Below are 18,393 nucleotides of genomic sequence, written 5' to 3' on the forward strand. Positions count from 1 at the left end.
CACCAGGCAATTTCTTCTTGTGTTTCCCCTTCTCCTCCTCTGGAGAGGGATGAATGAGATCCTTTGTGAGAGGCATGTTCTAGTGGGTAGGTCGTCACTGCCGGATAATTTTGTATTTTTAGTAGAGACAGGGTTTCTCCTGGTCAGGCTGGTCTCGACCAACTGACCTCAGGCCACCCACCCGCCTTGGCCTCCCAAAGTGCTGGGATTACAGGCAGGAGCCACTGCACCCTGTCCTGAATGCTCTATTTTAATATGATATTAACTTCTGGAAACACCATAAAGGTCTTGGAGAGGATGATCAGAATGCCTCTATCTTTAAAAGGCAGGGGTGGGTGGAGAATACTGCCTACTAGAACCATCAAGTATTCTCATGGAGAATACTGCCTACTAGAACCATCAACATTCACTAGGACCAGCAAGGAAGACTACTGAGGAACAAGTAACCACCCATGGGTGGGGCCTCACCCGCTCTGGGTGCTGCTGTCACATCTGCCTGGTTCTCCTGCCTGAAGCAGCCAGCTTGGACTCTAACTGTGAGGAAAGGGTCAGATGATACACATTGAAAGGTGATCTGTAAAGCCACCAGTCTGGACCCTTCAAAACGTCAGCATTATAAAATATTTTTAAAAGTGTGTGGCACTATTTTAAAAAGGCTGAAGTGCAAGAATTATCTGAGCCCAGGAGACCAAGGTTGCAGTGAGTGAGATTGTGTGACTGCTCTCCAGCCTGAGCAACAGAGTGAGACTTAGTCTCAAAAAAGAAAAACAAAAATGAAAAATGATTTGGATGCTGAGAGAATTAGGAATGAAAAACAATAGCAAAACAAAAAATTTACAAGTGTGGCAAGAGGCAACAAGAAAAATAAAATAAAATAAAATTTTTAAAAAGGCCAGGCATGGTAGCTCATGCCTTTAATCCCAGCAGTTTGGGAGGCCAAGGTGGGTGGTCAGGAGTTCAAGACCAGAGTCACCAACCAACATGGTGAAACCCTGTCTCTACTAAAAATACAAAAATTAGCTGACCGTGGTAGCACGCACCTGTAATCTCAGCTACTCGGGAGGCTAAGGCAGCAGAATCGTTTAAACCAGGGAGGTGGAGGTTGCAGTGAGCCAAGATTATGCCACTGCACTCCAGCCTGGATGACAGGGGGAGACTCCTTCCCAAAAAATAATAATAGGCTGGGTGCGGTGGCTCATGCCTGTAATCCCAGCACTTTGGGAGTCCGAGGCGGGCAGATTGCCTGAGCTCAGGAGTTCAAGACCAGCCTGGGCAACACGGTGAAACCCTTTATCTACTAAAATATGAAAAATTAGCCGGGCATGGTGGCGTGCGCCTGTAGTCCCAGCTACTTGGGAGGCTGAGGCAGGAGAATTGCAAGAACCCGGGAGGTGGAGGTTGCAGTGAGCTGAGATTGTGCCACTGCACTCCAGCCTGGGTGACAGAGCAAGACTCCATCTCAAAATAATAATATTAATAACATTAAAAATAAAATAATTTTAAAAAATTAGCTGGGCATGGTAGTGCACACCTGTAGTCCCATGCACTTTGGAGGCTGAGTTGGGAGGATGGCTTGAGCTCAGGAGTTCAAGGCCAGAAATTCAAGACCAACCTAGGCAATATAGCAAAACTCCATTAAAAATATATTATTTTTGAGGCCGGGTGAGGTGGTTCATGCCTGTAATCCCAGCACTTTGGGAGGCCAAGGTGGGTGGATCACGAGGTCAGGAGTTCAAGACCAGCCTGGCCAACATGGTGAAACCCCATCTCTACTAAAAATACAAAAATTAACTGGGCGTGGTGGCAGGTGCCTGTAATCCTAGCTACTCTGGAGGCTAAGGCAGTAGAATTGCTGGAACCAAGACCCAAGAGGTGGAGGTTGCAGTGAGCCGAGATTGCATCACTGCACTCCAGCCTGAGCTACAGAGCAAGACTCTGTCTCAAAAACAAAACAAAACAAAAAACCCCAAAATTTGCTGGGTGAGGTGGCACCCGCCTATAATCCCAGCTACTCAGGAGGCTGAGGCAGGAGAGTCACTTGATACCAGAAGGCAGAAGTTGCAGTGAGCCAAGATCTCGCCACTGCATTCTAGCCTGGCAACAGAGTGAGACTCTGTCTCAAAAAAAAAAAAAAAAAAAAAAAAATTGGCTGGGCGTGGTGGCTCACGCCTGTAATCCCAGCACTTTGGGAGGCCAAGGCAGGTGGATCACGAGGTCAAGAGATCAAGACCATCCTGGCCAACACAGTGAAACCCCGTCTCTACCAAAATATAAAAAATTAGCTGGGTGTCGTGGCCCGCGTCTGTAGTCCCAGCTGCTTGGGAGGCTGAGGCAGGAGAATTGCTTGAACCCGGGAGGAGGAGGTTGCAGTGAGCGGAGATCGCGCCACTGCACTCCAGCCTGGCGCCTGACGACAGGAAGAGACTCTGTCTCAAAAAAAAAAAAAAAATTATGTTGAATTCTTCTGCAAAAGAGACTTGTCTCCTCCCCCATTTATTTGTTTGTTCAATGAGGTGTCTGTAGGTGATCTCAGCTCACTGCAATCTCCACCTCCCGAGTTCAAGCAATTCTCCTGCCTCAGCTTCCTGAGTAACTGGGATTACAGGCATGCACCACCATGCCTAGCTAATTTTTGTAGTGATTTTTAGTAGAGACCGGGTTTCACCATGTTGGCCAGGCTGGTCTCGATCTCCTGACCAGGTGATCCACCTACCTTGGCCTCTCAAAGTGCTGGGATGACAGGGGTGAACCACTGTGCCTGGCCTGTTGTTTTTTTTAGACAGAGTCTCACTCTGTCACCCAGGCTGGAGTGCAGTGGCCTGATCTCAGCTACAACCTCCACCTCCTGCCTTAGCCTCCCAAGTAGCTAGGCTTACAGGCGCTTGCCACCACGCCCAGCTAATATTTGTATTTTTAGTATAAATCCTGATCTGCCTATCTCAGCCTCCTGAGGTGCTGGGATTGCAGGCGTGAGCCACCGTGCCCAGCTGGGTGTTATAGTTTGGATTATAATTCAGAGTTACAGGGGATCTTGTGGTCGGCCATGCTCCCCTCCCCATTTCCATCAGTGTGTGTGTGTGTGTGTGTGTGTGTGTGTGTGTGGACGTGTGTGTGTGTAAGCACTTCCTTACTTTTGGGCACTACAAAATATTCCAGGTTCAACCTGTGTTTTTCCTGACTGTGATACTGTGATGTAATAAGAAATGCATACTGAATCTCCGCCCTGGGTTTCTGAGACAGAGCTTCCACCACCCTTGCAGACAGAGGCAGGAGGAGTCTTTTATTTTAGTATTTGGTCTTTGACCTGGTTCCTGACGTTGAGCTCCTAAAACTTTTATAATCTCCTAACTGATAGGAGCATCTGACACGTGGCTGCCAATTCCCTGGAATTTCCTGGGTGACAGGAGCATCTTTTGTTCTAATGAGGTGACTCCTGCTGGGCACCTGGACAGCCTTGGGGTTGGGGCTGGTGGCAACCACTGTGTGATTGAGCCCTACTAGCCACCTCCAGGAGGGACAGGGGATGAGGGCTGAGCTGATCACCAGTGGCCAATGATGTAATCAGTCATGCCTACATAATGAAGCCTCCATAAAACCCAAAAGGACAGGGTTTGGGAAGTTTCAGCTGGCAGAATGCTAAGTTCCTGGATGGTGGCGCTCCCAGAGAGGGTGTGGAAGCTCCAAGCCCTGTGCACTGCTTCCATCTGCTGTTCATCTGTGTCCTTTGTAATAAATGGGGAAACATAAGTAAAGTGTCTGTCATCCCAGCACTTTGGGAGGCTGAGGTGGTCTGATCACCTGACCACCTGAGCTCAGGAATTCCAGACCAGCCTGGGCAACACAGTGAGACCCCATCTCTACAAAAAATACAAAAATTGGCTGGGTGTGGTAGGTCACACCTGTTATCCCAGCACTTTGGGAGGCCAAGGCAGGTAGATCATTTAAGGTCAGGAGTTTGAGACCAACCTTACCAACATGATGAAACTCTGTTTCTATTAAAAATACAAGGAAAGAAATGAGCTGGGTGTGGTGGTGCACCATTGTAATCCCAGCTATTGGGGAGGTTGAGGTAGGAGGACCGGTTGAACCCAGAAGACAGAGGTTGCAGTGAGCCAAGATTGCACTACTGCAGTCCAGCCTCGGTGACAGAGTGAGACTCCATCTCAAAAACAAACAAACAAAAAACAACAACAGCAAAAAAAAAAAAAAAAAAAAAAATTAGTTGGGAGTGGTTGTGCACATCTGTGGGGACGTCCCAGCTACTCAGGAGGTCGAGGTGGGAGGATTGCTTGAACCCAGGAGGTTGAGCCTGCAGTAAACTGTGATTATGCCATCACACTCCAGCCTGGGCAACACAGTGACACCCCATCTCAGAAAATAAATCAATAAATAGGCTGGGCGTGGTGGCTCACGCCTGTAATCCCAGCACTTTGGGAGGCCGAGGCAGGAGGATCACAAGGTCAGGAGTCCAAGACCAGCCTGACCAACGTGGTGAAACCCGTCTCTATTAAAAATACAAAAAATAGCCAAGTGTGGTGGCTCACACCTGTAGTCCCAGCCACCCAGGAGACTGAGGCCTTAGCCTGCAGGATCTGATCCCATCTCTGCAGAGAAAGTGTCAGAATGGAACAGAATTGGAGGATGCCCAGCTGGTGTCCACTGGACACTCTCTTGGTGTTTGGGGAAAATCCCCACGCATAGGTTGCACATTTTGCTGACCTTACCAGAATTTTGTGTTGGATGTTGACTGTTGAGTGCATGACAGCTGGTAAAACACTGTTTTTTTTTTTTTCCTGTCTCAGACACCAGCCCAGCCCTACAGTCAGCCATGTCTCCCAGGACCTTGGTTCCTTGTGTTGGGGAATAGCATCAGGGATCAAGATATGGGGGCCAGGCATACTTGTTGCTACTGGAATATACATTCACAAATATAAATATATATATATATATATATATATATATATAGAGAGAGAGAGAGAGAGAGAGAGAGAGAGAGAGAGAGAGGGAGAGAGATGGATGGAGTTTCACTCTTGTTACCCAGGCTGGAGTGCAATGGTGTGATTTCGGCTCACCACAACCTCTGCCTCCTGGGTTCAAGTAATTCTTCTGCCTCAGCCTCCTGAGTAGCGGGGCCTACAGGTGTGCACCACCGTGCCCAGCTAATTTTTGTATTTTTAGTAGAGACGGGGTTTCACCATGTTGACCAGGATGGTCTCAATCTTTTGACCTCGTGATCCACCCGCCTTAGCCTCCCAAAGTGCTGGGATTATAGGCATAAGCCACCGTGTCTGGCCAACAAATATTTTTATTTTTTATTTACGTATTGAAGATGGGGTCTTGCTCTGTTGATCAGAGCAACAAAGCTTTTTTTTTTTTTTGAGACGGAGTTTCGTTCTTGTTACCCAGGCTGGAGTGCAATGGCACGATCTCGGCTCACCGCAACCTCCACCTCCTGGGTTCAGGCAATTCTCCTGTCTCAGCCTCCTGAGTAGCTGGGATTACAGGCATGCACCACCATGCCCGGCTAATTTTTGTATTTTTAGTAGAGACGGGGTTTCACCATGTTGACCAGTATGGTCTTGATCTCTTGACTGTGATCCACCCGACTCAGCCTCCCAAAGTGCTGGGATTACAGGTGTGAGCCACCGCGCCCGGCTTTTTTTTTTTCTTTTTGAGATAGAGTTTTGCTCTTGTTGCCCAGGCTGGAGTGCAATGGCGTGATCTCGGCTCACTGCCATCTCTGCCTACAGGTTCAAATGATTCTCCTGCCTCAGCCTCCCGAGTAGCTGGGATTACAGGAACCCGCCACCACACCCGGCTAATTTTGTATTTTTAGTATAGATGGGGTTTCTCCATGTTGGTCAGATTGGTCTCGAATTCCTCACCTCAGGTGATCGACCCACCTTGGCCTCCCAGAGTGCTGGATGACAGTCGTAAGCCACTGCAACTTTTTTTTAAGTACAGAGTTTAAATTTGGAATAGATGTTGTCACACAGCGGAAGTTCCCTGCTTTGAGTCCCTCGACAGTAAAGGCTACGCCTTAGTCATCACTGCTGGAAGGAACAAGGCAGTGTATTGGGTGAATGTCCTGAGTGTTTTTGCTCCAGAGAATGAAAGGTGCCAACCCTCCTGGGAAAGTTAAGTCAGCATGGACAGCGTGGGGTCATCCCAGGGCATCCCCATCACTGTGGGGTTACAGGCCAGTTTCCTCTTCATATCCTAGGGCTCGTTTTGCCCCGGGTCCTGCAGGAAAGCATGGCACTGATCGACCAATTGACTACTAGGTGAGCGTGCCTCTTTCTGCTTTTGCCACAAACGTGGGAAGAAAGGGTTTATTCATCAATTAAATCCCTTTGGGCCCAACTCACAAGTGTCATGTTAGTGAGGCTTGTGCCCCCAGACACACAACACCAACGCCCTCAGTTCCCTTTCAGCCACCTCAGAGGAGCAAACTTCATGACTGCTGGACTGCAGCGCTCAAGGAAGAGCCAGGCTGCAGGCAGCACCTTGCTCGTGCTTCCCTAGCTCCGACAGCACCACAGGCCCCGCCCACCCAGCAAAGCCTCCCCAGACAGAGCAATAGCCAGGCAGGCTCCTTTCAGGTCCCCAGGCCCCTTCTCCCTCCCAAGCTCTGTCCTTGTAGGGAGTCCTGTCTGACACCCTGCCTGGTCTGGCTCTGGAGGCTCTAAGGACGAGGCCACCAGACTCCCACGGACCCCTTCTCTCACCTCCAGCCCTTGGTTTCCCTGACTCCCTTGGCTGCTGGGACTCCATGGATTCCCATTGGAGACCACAGAGAAGTGCCCTACAGGGGGATCACAGACAGGCCACTTGGCTCTGCTGCGGATGGCAGACACCCACCCATGGGCACCAGTCCTGCTTGGGGATTCTCGGGCCCCGGGCAGCCCTGACTCATTGGCACAGAGGATCAGACCCCAGGACATGCATCCCAGGGCACAGGGACTTCACAGTCCTGGCCGTGTGGGAATGGAGCTGTGACCAGAGGGTGGGTGTGCATCTCATGGTGACCCAGCCCCAGTGTCCTCTGACTCTTGTGGTCACATTGCCTCTCTGGGCCTGGTTCTTTGTAAACTGGAGTTTATTTTATTTTTTGAGTCAGGATCTCACTCTGTTGCCCAGGCTGGACTGCAGTGGCGTGATCTTGGCTCACTTGCAACCTCCACCTCCTGGGTTCAAGCGATTCTTATGTCTCAGCCTCCCGTGTAGCTGGGACTACAGGTGCTGCCACCACACCCAGCTTATTTATTTATTTATTTTTGTATTTTTACTAGAGTCAGAGATTCATCATGTTGCCCAGGCTGGTCTCAAACTCCTGGCCTCAAGCAATCCGCCCTCCCAAAGTGCTGGGATTACAGGCGTGAGCCGCCGTGCCCGGACTGTAAACTGGAGTTTATAATGAAACCCACCTACTGGGGCTACTAGGGGATCACATGACAATTTGTTCAGAAAGCTCCATCCACAACAGTGCCCAAGATTGGCATTGGTGTCACCTTGGTATTATCAAAACTACAGGTAGGTGTGTGTGTGTATGTGTGTGTGTGTGTGTTTTGACACAGTCTCACTCTGTCACCTAGGCTGGAGTGCAGTGGCTCAGTGTTGGCTCACTGCAGCCTCCACCTCCCCGGTTCAAGCAATTCTCCTGCCTCAGCCTCCCAAGTAGCCAGGGTTACAGGTGTGCACCACCACGCCTGGCTAATTCTTGGATTTTCAGTAGAGACAGGGTTTCACCATGTTTGCCAGGTTGGTCTTGAACTTCTGACCTCAAGTGATCCACCTCAGCCTCTGAAAGTGCTAGGATTATAGGCGTGAGCCTCCGTGTTGAGCCTATTTTTTCATTTTTATTTATTTATTTGAGAGAGAGAGTCTTCCTCTGTCACTCAGGCTGGAGTAGTGGCATAATCACTGCTTGCTGCAGCTGTGACTTCTCAGGCTTAAGTGATCTTCCCACCTCAGTCTCTTGAGTAGCTGGGACCAGAGGTGTGCTTCACCGCACTCAACTAATGTTCTAATTTTTTTTTAAGAGACAGGGGTCTTCCTATGTTGCCCAGGGTGGTCTAAAACTCCTAGGCTGATGCTATTGTCTCTCCCTAGCCTCCCAAAGTGCTGGGATTACAGTCTAGAGCTTCATGTTTTTGCCCCAGGAATCGCATGTCTGAGGTTTAGCCCACAGACATACATACCCACATGCAAAGTGGTGACTACACCAGGAGATGCATGGGCACCCTTTGCACCTGAGTGTGCAGCAGAACCCTCTGCAGGCCCCGCACTGTCACATCTGCGGCAGCTCACCCTGCACCCCGAGATAGTGTCAAGAGGAGACAACAATGTGTGATGTGTAGCCATCTGTGTAAAAGAAAAAATTCGGCTGGGCACGGTGGCTCGTGCCTGTAATCCCAGCACTTTGGGAGGCTGAGGAGGGCAGATCATGAGGTCAGGAGATCAAGACCATCCTGGCTAGCATGGTGAAACCCCATCTCTACTAAAAATACAAAAAAATTAGCCGGACATGGTGGCACGTGCCTGTGGTCCCAAGCTGCTCAGGAGGCTGAGGCAGGCGAATTGCTTGAACCTGCGGGGTGGAGGTTGCACTGAGCTGAGATAGCACCATAGCACTCCAGCCTGGTCGGCAGAGCGAGACTCCGTCTCAAAAAAAAAGAAAACGCGTGTACATGTGTGCATGTGTTTACTGGAATTTTCATCTCTAGGAATATCCACAAGATAACCCTATTTATCCTTGGAAGCGGAGCTAGGGAGCCTGGAGCTGGGTGGGAAATGGGCATTCTCACCCTCATACCTTCTGCATCTTTTGAATTTTGAACCATGTGCATGAATGACCTAGTAGAAATAAACTGCAAACGTTTAAGGAATTGTCAGCTGCGTAGGAAGTGTTCTGGGTTGGTAAGAGTTTTGAAACTAGGGGCCGGGCATGGTGGCTCACGCCTGTAATCCCAGCACTTTGGGAGGTCAAGGCAGTCGGATCACCTGAGGTCAGGAGTTCAAGACCAGCTTCGTCAATATGGTGAAACCCCGTCTCCACTAAAAAACAAAAATTAGCCAGGCGTGGTGGCACGTGGCTGTCATCCACAGAGGCTGAGGGAAGAGAATGACTTAAACCCAGGAGGCGGAGGTTGCAGTGAGCCAAGGTTGTGCCATTGCACTCCTGCCTGGGAGACAGAGAGAGACTCTCTCTCAAAAAAAAAAAATTTTTTTTTGAAACTAGAGAGAACCAGGGGTCACACAGCACTCTGAATGTGACAAATGCTGCTGAGTTGCTCAATTGGAAATGGATAATCTTATGCTTTGTGAATTTCTTCTCAATAAAAAATAAATAAAAAGAGGCGAAGTGCAGGGGCTCATGCCTATAATCCCAACACTTTGGGAGGCTGAGGGGGGAGGATTGCTTGAGCCCAGAGTTTAAGACCAGCCTGAGCAACATAGGGAGACTCCATCTCTACAAAAAATTAAAATATTAGCCAGGTGTGGTGGTGGGTGCCTGTAGTCCCAGCTATTCAGGAGGCTGAAGTGGGAGAACTGCTTGAGCTCAGGAGGCTGCAGTGAGCTATGATTGTGCCACTGTACACCAGCCTGGGCAACACAATGAGATCGTGCCTCTAAAATAAATGAATAAGATATGAAGCTGGTACTATCCGCCCTGGGAAGTGGGCATCTGGTGAAGGGTTGAAGGGAAGCAGGGCCCCTCCAGAAGACACTGCTCGGAGTCTGTGCATCAAGAAAAAGTCAGAGTTGGGGAGTTCCCATGGCCCCTCCCTATATCTCCCTGCTGCCCTGGGGTCCCGGAGAGGAGGTGTGAAGCAGGTGGAACTGCCCATTCAAATAAACACGTCAGCAGGGTGAGGTTCTTATCTTTTTTTCATCATTTAAAAAAAGTTACAAAACAATATCATTCATCATATATTTCTTGATTGTTCCTTTTTTAAAAAATTAAAGTAATAAAAAAGTCATTTTATAAAATAATATAAAAGGGCTTGATGGGTGGGGCCGGTTGGGGGCTGTCTGAGCTGGTGGGCTGAGGAATCCAGCGCATTTCTTCTGGCTCCCCTCATCGGGAAGGGCTCTCGGGCCACAGCTGGGGATGACAGCACATCCCCTGTCTCTGGCTGGGCCTCTTACACACCATGGGAGATGGGCAGGCAAAGCCAGGGCCGGGAGGCCGGTGGGCAGACCCAGGCAGGGGGATGGCTGGGGGCCTGTCCTGAAGAGATGGGAGGGCCTGGTGGGGGGTGAGATGGCACTGGGCAGCGGGTGGCCTTGCCCCTTGGTGCTGGCTCCTCCTCCAGACAGTCTGCCTAGCTTCCGCTGCTTAGCATCCCCAGCAGCTCGCTGGGCTCCAGTCCCTGCTGCTGGGCCACCGTCTGCACATCGAAGCCCATGTGCATGAGGAACTGGGCCACGTTCATCTCCTGCCCCGTGAACTGGTCCCGGACAGTGGGACACGAGGGGTTGCAGTGGGGCCAGGGGCAGCTGTCCACTAGGTGGACGGGACAGCCCTTTAGGGGGGTCTTGCTGGCTTTGTGGCTATCATGGAGGCTCCTATCCCAGCAGTGCAGTGCTCGGGGCAGTGAGATCCCCTTCACCTGGACATCCGTCCAGTGGCTGCAGAGGAAAACAGGGTTGGGGTCACATGGGCAGTGGTATCACCACTGAGGTAGCTGTTTTCTTTCTGAGACCGAGCTGGAGTGCAGTGGTGTAATCTCGGCTCACTGCAACCTCCGCCTCCCAGGTTCAAGTGATTCTCCTGCCTCAGCCTCCCGAGTAGCTGGGATTATAGGCACATGCCACTGTGCCTGGCTAATTTTTGTATTTTAGTAGAGACAGGGTTTTACCATGTTGGCCAGGCTGGTCTCAAACTCCTGACCTCAGGTGATCTGCCCACCTTGGCCTCCTAAAGTGCTGGGATTACAGGCATGAGTCACTGTGCCCGGCTTGGTTTTTTTTTTTTTCTTTAAGACAATGTTTCCCTCTGCCTCTCAGGCTAGATAGAATACAGTGGTGTGATCACTGTTCACTGCAATCTCACCCTCCTGAGTTCAAGTGATCCTCCCACCTCAGCCTCCCCAGTAGTTGGGATTACAGGCGTGAGCCACTGCTCGGCAGTGGTGGGGCTGAGTCTTAATTCTTGCCATACAGATGTTGCTACAAGTGGCTCTGGCAGCCCTAGAAGGAAATTCCATACACAGAGCCAAGAAGAGGCCCGTGGGAGGCCAAGTGCAGTTGGGGAGCCTGTGGTCTTTTGAAGCTGATGTCACAGACGCCAGCTGCCCGGAGCCCAGGGACACTGACCTCCGGATGATGATCTCATGGGAGAGGCAGGCAGGGGCAAAGCTGGCCCTGTTGGAGAGGAGAGAGTAGCTCGTGAGCTCCCCACCCCTCAGTCCCTTTCCCACCCTCCTCTCCTAGAGCTGTCCCTGGCCTGGCCATTGCCCTTTCCAGTTGCTTTGGCTGCCAGCTGCTCCTCTGGCCCAAGCCTCCCCTGGAGTCAGCCAGCTCCTAGCTGACCCTTATCCCTTTGTGCCACAAATCCCTCCTCAGAGTCCACGTCTTCCAGGCAGGGCCTCCCAGGCGTGGGCAGGAGGCTGTCCTAGACAGGGAAATATTATGCTACCATCCAGAACACTATTTTTATTTTCTTTTGAATGGGGGTCTGGTTCTGTTGCTCTGGCTGGAGCGTAGTGCCACAATTGAAGCTTGCTTGCCTCCCATAGGGAAGGTTAGCTCACTGTAATCTTGAACTCCTGGGCTCAAGGGATCTTACTTCCTCAGCCTTCTGAGTAGCTGGGATTACAGGTGCTGCCACCATGCCTGGCTAATTTTCGTATTTTTTGTAGAGATGGGGTTTCACTATGTTGCCCAGGCTGGTCTTGAACTTCTGGTCTCCAGCAATCCAGCTGCCCCAGCCGCCCAAAGTGCTGAGATTATAGGCATGAGCCACCATGCCAAACCCAAGACCTCTCTCTCTATATATATATTTTTTGAGACAGAGCCAGGCTGGAGTGCAGTGGTGCCATCTTGGCTCACTGTACCTTCACCTCCCAGTTCAAGTGAGTCTCTTGCCTCAGCCTCCAAAATAGCTGGGATTACAGGTGCACACCACCATGCCTGGCTAAGTTTCGTATATTTTGTGGAGATGGGGTTTCGCCATGTTGGCCAGGCTGGTCTCGTACTCCCGACCTCAGGTGATCTGCCCACATGGGCCTCCTAAAGTGCTAGGATTACAGGTGTGAGCCCCCCTGTGTCTGGCCTAGAACCTCTATTTTTAAATCAAGAGTGAGCTGCCCAGGGAGGGGCTCCCGGGGCCCATGCACTCACGGCACATCCTTGAGTGTGTGGCGCACCTCGCGGCCGAGATTCTCGATGTACAGCCGCTGGCCCTCCTGCACGGGCTGCCCTGAGAGGTGCACGTTGCCCACAGTCAGCTGGGCCTCGTCAAACAGCCACTGCACCACGAACACGGGGCCTGCAGGTGGCGGGGCTCAGTTCGGCCTCCCCATGACCCCGGCTCCTGCCCCCCACCCCAGGCTCCGAGCTCAGCACCCCAGGTCCCTTCCAGTGCTGGACTCTCCCCAGGGTGCCAGTCACCAGTCCCTAAGAATGTGGCTTCCTTCTTCTAAACCAGCATTTTTATAATCCATAGGTTCACAAACAGATAGATAAAACATCTTTCCTTGAAAAAGGGCTCTTGTTAACCCCTCCATGACCTTGGCCTACTTCTCAGCAACTCCACTTTCACTAAAATTTGCTGATGATTCACTTGAATACAACCTCACCACTCCTCAGAGTGAGGGGCTGGGGAGAAACTAGGCCAGGGCCCTGCAGCAGGGAGGGGCAGCTTGGGGATTAGCTCCAAAGCATGTCCCTAGCCACGGGTGTAGACAGGGTGACCACCTGTCCCGGTCTGCCTGGGATTGGGGGGTGTGAGTGCTGAGGGCAGGCAAGTCCCAGGCACACCGCAGTGACAAGGCCCCCTGGCACACAGCCGGCCTCCTCCCTGGACCAGGGCAGTGGTCTCCAAGCCCAGCCCAAGGGGCTAGAGTCCATGCTGGATTTTCAGAAGCTGCCCCGCTGCTCCACCCCACCTCCCACTCACAGCGCAGAGTCGGGTAGATCTTGTAGCCGAAGAAGCAGTTCCACTCCTCGCCCTCCTGGAACTGGCGGCGGCAGCGTTCTGGGACCACCCCGTTCCAGTATCTGGAGCCACAGCTGCAGGTTAGGCTGCCACAGGCCTCGCCCCCTGGAGCTCCCCACCCACAGATGCTGCTCCACCCAGGCCCTTTTGGGGCAGAGCTGTAGCTCGGGGACAGGCCCTCCGGGCTGGGGCACCTGATGCCACGGCGGATGGCCTCCGTGGGCGCACACGTGATGGTGTCGATGCAGTCTGTGTGGCGATACTGCTTGCTGTCCAGGAACCAGCCGGAGTCGGCCAGGCCTCGCACCTGGATGGCCGGGTAGCCCAGCTCCTCCAGCTGCTCAGCCACGCGGTCCACATTCAGCAACACCCCAGTGCCCCCCGCGCTGCGAGAAGGGCCGGGTGTGAGCCCAGGTGGCTGGAGAGAGGCACTCACCTCCCCAGAGTCTGCTCAGCCTCAGCCGCCCATGCCCCGAGGGTGACAGGAAGCCTGCTTTGTTCTGAACTGCACGTGCCTCCCTCGGTCTAACTGTTCCCGTGCAAGACCCACGGCCTTCAGGGTCCTGGGGCAGAGGGGCTGGCAGGTACCCTGCGCAGGCTGGCGTTGAGGCTGGCAGGTCACCACACTTTCCTGACACGGCCAGCCTCTCCCCTCCCTCCTCCCCTTCCTCTCTCTCTCTTTACCTTAGTTTATCTGAAAATGAAGATAAACTACATGGCCTCAGGCCCCTTCATCTGCTCCCCGTATGTACCCTGGGTCTCCTGCATGCTTGCTGGGATACTGAGACCCACAGGGGTGATCCTCACCTACCAGGCCCTGGAGGAGGGGCGTTAGTCCATGGCCAACCCCTAACCAACGACCTAGGTCCCTGCAGCCCAAACCTTCCCCTACATCCAGCAACCATCGAGCCCAGAAGCATTCTCTGGACAACGTCCAGTTACCCAGCACTCTGGAGCCCACCTCAGAGTCCCCAGTGATGCCAGTTCTCCCAGCTCCAGCCTCTCACCCTCCCAGCCACCTGCCAAGACCAGCACAGGCTCCGCTCCCTCCTCACCTCCCATACACCCCCACCCCACACCCATTCCATGCGCCCTCCACACCGGTCCTTGCCTCTCACCTCCAGCACCCACCCCACCCTGCCCACCTGCTGCCGGCCAGCAGCAGCACCTTGGCCCCGCTCAGCCCTCTGCCCAGGAGCTCTCGCACCACCTCCTGGATGATGAGGGTGCCCATGAATGCATACTCATCTGCAATAGAGAGAGGGGATGGCCTCAGGTAGGGGGCTGGGCAGAGAACCATCTCCTACACCAGAATGGCTGGTAGAAGATATCTGGCTCTGTTGGGGGACTGGGGGGAATCTTCTGGAGAGGGGTCCGGGACTGGAGGAAGGTGGGTACACCAGGCCACGCTGGGACCCCTCCCTAGGGAATATTCAGAAATAAGGACCCGCTACAGTCTTGGCCAAGCGGGCAGTGGGTGCATGGGGTGGGAACCCTGGGACATACTATCAAAGGCTTTGAGAGTGTGGCAAGTCTGAGTGTCAGCTTTTCCCTAGAAACCCCCTTGTCCCCCCTCATCCCTGCCCTGCAGGGCCTTGCCGTGCCCTGGGAAGGCCGAGGACTCACTCTTCTCGGACTTAGATGAAGCCCCGCTCCAAACATCACTGGAGCAGTAAGGGATGAAGCTGCAACACACGACAGTGAGCCTGCCACGGTGCCGGCCGCCCGGCAGCCTACAGGAATGATGAGGGACCCCCAGGAAGGACCATCCCAGGACAGGCCTCCCAGAGAAAGACTCCCAGGATAAGACTCCCAGGATGACTTCCCTAGGAAGGACCATCCCAGGACAGAACCGCCCCCCCACCCCCCCGGAAGGACCAACCCAGGATAGGAACCCCCCCATGGAGAACCCCCAGGAAGAACCCTCTCCAGGCAGAACCCTGCTCCCCCTTACACCATGTTTGCGTTCCACCAATGGGGGTTCTCCTCCGGCTGTGAGGACAGGATGCCTGTGCCTGGGGACAGAGGCGGTGGGGCTTTCTAGTGGGAGGAGGCTTCGCAGGGACAGGAATCCCAGGCTGGGGACTGGGCTCCTACTTGGCCCCAGCAAGGGAGGTGTGCTAGTGCTGCGGGCCTGAACCGTTGCCGGGAGTGGAAGACCATCAGGTTTAGTTACCCAGGGAAGCCACCATAGCCACGGTGCCAGGCCAGGCTGCGACAATAGGTCTGACCTTGACTTCAACCCCCATCCCCGCTTTGACACCCGGGACCGTGAGCGCCTATTAAATGCTAGTGTGGAATGGACCCCAAAGGGCGAGAGTGAAGGGCGCCCCTTGCTCTTAGGAACTTGGGCGCCGGGGGCTGGGTACGATGAGCGGGGTGGGGGCCTCGCTGGGGCTCAGGGAGCGGGCACGGCTTTCTCCTGGACCTCAGGTGGAGGCCACCTTCCCCGAGGCCCGCCGCTGACCTCTGCGAGTGCGCGGCCAGTCCCGGGAGCTCATGAGGCGCCGCATGGTGTCGTATCTGGAGTCGCAGTTCTCGCGGTTGAAGCAATACCAGCCGCCTGCGGACACCGCCACCGCGCTCAGGCCAGCGCTCGCAGGGACCCCCCCCCCCCGCCCTCGCCCCGCCTCGGCCCCCGGACGCGCACCTTCCAGGAAGAGCAGCCACCGCCTGCTGCCCTTGGACTCCTTCAGATAGTAGCTGCAAGGAGGACACCGAGCGGTCGGCCCGGGCAGCAGAGCCGCCGCGCTTTCCCCGCGCCCAGCCCCGGCGGAGGGGCCACGCCACCTGTTCCCCGTCGCGCGCGACGGTCGCACGAGGGCGCCCTCAGCCAGGCCCATGCGGAGCGCAGCGGACGGCGGCGGTCCCGGGAGGTGGCGCTCGCGGGGCGGGGAAGGGACCACGCGGGCTGCGGTCCGTGGAAAATCCCCACGGCCCGCCTGGCGCGGGTCCTGCTGTAACCTCGGCGCCCGCGTCTGGGCGAGAGTCCTCCCGGGGCGCGCAGCGGCGCTCAAAGCGGGCAACGCGCCCGCATGGAAGGAGCGCGCATGGCAGGGGCGCGGGACGCTCCAAGGGGTGCGGGCGCCGCCGACCTGGCGTGCGAGCCTTCAGGCAGAGGCCCGACCCCACGCCGGGGTCTCACGCCTGTCCCCGGCCTGCTGAGCGCGTGGGCGCCTCCGCCGCGCCCCGACACCTGGCGTCACGTCTCTTATCTACTTCGGGGCTGTGGGGCGGGGGGCAGTAGGACTCTCCCCGCTCCCCGGTGTCGCCTGTTCCCGCTGGAGCCAGGCGCACTCTCGGGCTGCATCTCCTCGCCCAGGGACCGAAGGACACGAGCAAAGCGGCTGGGTCCGGTGGCTGAGGGGGCAGTGTCCAAGCTGGCCGGGGACCAGCCCTTCCAGTGCGGCTCTGCTCTTCACGCGAAAAGTCACCGAATTGAGTCCTCCCCAGGGCCAGCACCGCCGGTCGCCCGACGGAAGCCCTTCCCCCCCACACCCCGGGGAGAGAACGGCCGCGGCCTGTAGGGAGGGTCCAGCCGGAGACAGGGCGCGTCTGGGTGAAGCAGAAAGGCGCAGGGTGCGGGCCTTACCGGGTTGGGTAGGGAGGCTCAGGGTGCCGGGCTTACTCAACGGGGTAGCGAAGCGCCGGGTGGGGGCCTTATGGGGTGGGGTAGGGAGGCGCAGGGTGCGGGCCTTACCCGGCGGGGCTTCCGTCGTTGCAGGTCACCGAGGTGTTGAGCAGGAGGTGCAGGCGCAGGTCCTCGTTAAGCTGCGGCGCGGAGCAGGGGTACAGGGACTGCGCCAGGCTCTTGACCTGTGCCATGAAGCTGTCCATGTTGCCCTCCACGGCCGTGAAGTCCAGCGGGAAGCTCTCCACTGGCTGTCCAGCCGCCGGCGCCGGCTCGGTCCGCGGGGGTGGTGGCGGCAGGGGCGGCGGCGGGGGCGGCTGCTGACCCTGGCGCCGCCAGGTCTTCCTGGCCTCGCCGCCCCCAGCGCAGTGCAGCAGGCCCAGCAGCAGCAGCAGCACGCGCACCCCTTGGCCCATGGCCGCGCCGCTCGGGTCCGCGGCCACCTGCGGACAGCGGGCGGCCTTGAGGCGGTGGCGGCGGGGGGTGCCGGGCCGGGGGTGCCCGGGCCGCTGGGTGCCGGCGGCTCCTGCTCGCTCGCCCCCGCTCCCGGCCGCCGGGTCTGGCGGAGAAGGCGCGGGTGGTTGGGCGTCGAGGCGCTCGGGGACGGGTGCCGTCGGCCTCCGCTGCTGGGGCTTCGCGCCCGGCCGTCCGAGGGCAGCGCAGGGTCTGGGTGCGCTGGCTCCGGCCCGCGCCAATGAACGGCGGGGGCCGAGCCTGGGCGTATTTGCGGGGGCCGCGGCGGCCCGGGTGCCCGCGCGTTAGATGTGCCGCCGCCGCCCGGGTTCGGCGGAGGGGGGAGGGGGCCGCTCTCGCTCTTTTCTTGGCGGAGGCATCGCCTTTTCTTCCCAAACCGCAAGCCTGACGGAGGGGCCTGGACTACCCCGCCGCGGCCGCCGGAGGCGCTCCCGGCCCGGCTCCGTGGGGGGCAGCGCGGCCGGGCGGCCCCGGCGGCTCCATTCACCGCGGCCAGCCCGGCGCCTCCGCCCCCGCCCCGGGGCAGCTGGAAGGGGCGGCGGGTGGGGGGTGGCGACGGGGAGGGGCGAGGCTTTTCCGCGCCGAGGGGGATGGGGGGAACTCCGCCTGCGGCGCAGCTAGCCGCGCCCGACGGACTGGGGGCGCGGGGAGGGCGCGCTCACCTGGAGCAGCCAGAGTCCCTCCCATCCCCCACCGCCCAGGCCCAGAGCGGGCCGTGGGGGACTCAGACCCCGGCCCACATCTCCCCACCCGGAGCAGCCCTGGGGCCCCGCTCTCACCGCGGCCAGCGCGGGCGACCCAGCGGCCCCAGCCTCTCAGCGCCCTGGCCCTGCGCCGTCCCGCTGGTGCGCCCGGCTCGGCTGCGCTCCCCCTCTGGCGCTGGCGCGGAGCCGCCAGGGACTTTTATCCAGCAGGGCCCCCCGGGATCAAAGCGGCGGCGGACACAGGGCTTCGAGCCGAGGGCCAGGCAGCAGCGGCGCCAGGGCCCCCTGGAGAAGCGGACAGGTGGGGCGCGAGGTCCTGGCTTCCTCGGAGACCGGTGGGAGGGACCGCGCGCCCCTGCAAGGCGCCGCGGCAGAGTCACCCAGTCCCGGGCCGGGGTGGGCAGATTCCGGGCCGCTTC

At 56.4% G+C, this 18,393-nt stretch overlaps 1 protein-coding gene across 6 annotated transcripts; it reads right to left on the reverse strand.

The window, feature by feature from the left end:
* Positions 1-9,873: 9,873 nt before the first annotated feature.
* On the reverse strand, positions 9,874-18,148 carry NOTUM (notum, palmitoleoyl-protein carboxylesterase). 6 transcript variants are annotated; one of them, XM_035302150.3, is made up of 12 exons: positions 18,050-18,148; positions 16,866-17,239; positions 15,816-15,868; positions 15,633-15,728; positions 15,120-15,180; positions 14,792-14,850; positions 14,311-14,413; positions 13,360-13,551; positions 13,127-13,227; positions 12,349-12,496; positions 11,323-11,370; positions 9,874-10,635 (listed from the first exon to the last, which is right to left on the reverse strand). In XM_035302150.3, the coding sequence occupies exons 2-12, from the start codon at positions 17,210-17,212 to the stop codon at positions 10,329-10,331; spliced, it is 1,515 nt and encodes a 504-aa protein (XP_035158041.1). In that variant the 5' UTR covers positions 17,213-17,239; positions 18,050-18,148; the 3' UTR covers positions 9,874-10,328. The 6 variants fall into 6 exon arrangements, with proteins under 6 accessions (XP_035158041.1, XP_054112596.1, XP_035158043.1 ...); XM_054256621.2 differs by having other exon boundaries at positions 12,349-12,427; positions 14,792-14,898; XM_035302152.3 differs by having other exon boundaries at positions 12,375-12,496; positions 14,792-14,898.
* Positions 18,149-18,393: the final 245 nt, after the last annotated feature.

The sequence above is a fragment of the Callithrix jacchus genome, chromosome 5 (genome assembly GCF_049354715.1).
Source record: "Callithrix jacchus isolate 240 chromosome 5, calJac240_pri, whole genome shotgun sequence".
Lineage (NCBI taxonomy): Eukaryota > Metazoa > Chordata > Mammalia > Primates > Cebidae > Callithrix > Callithrix jacchus.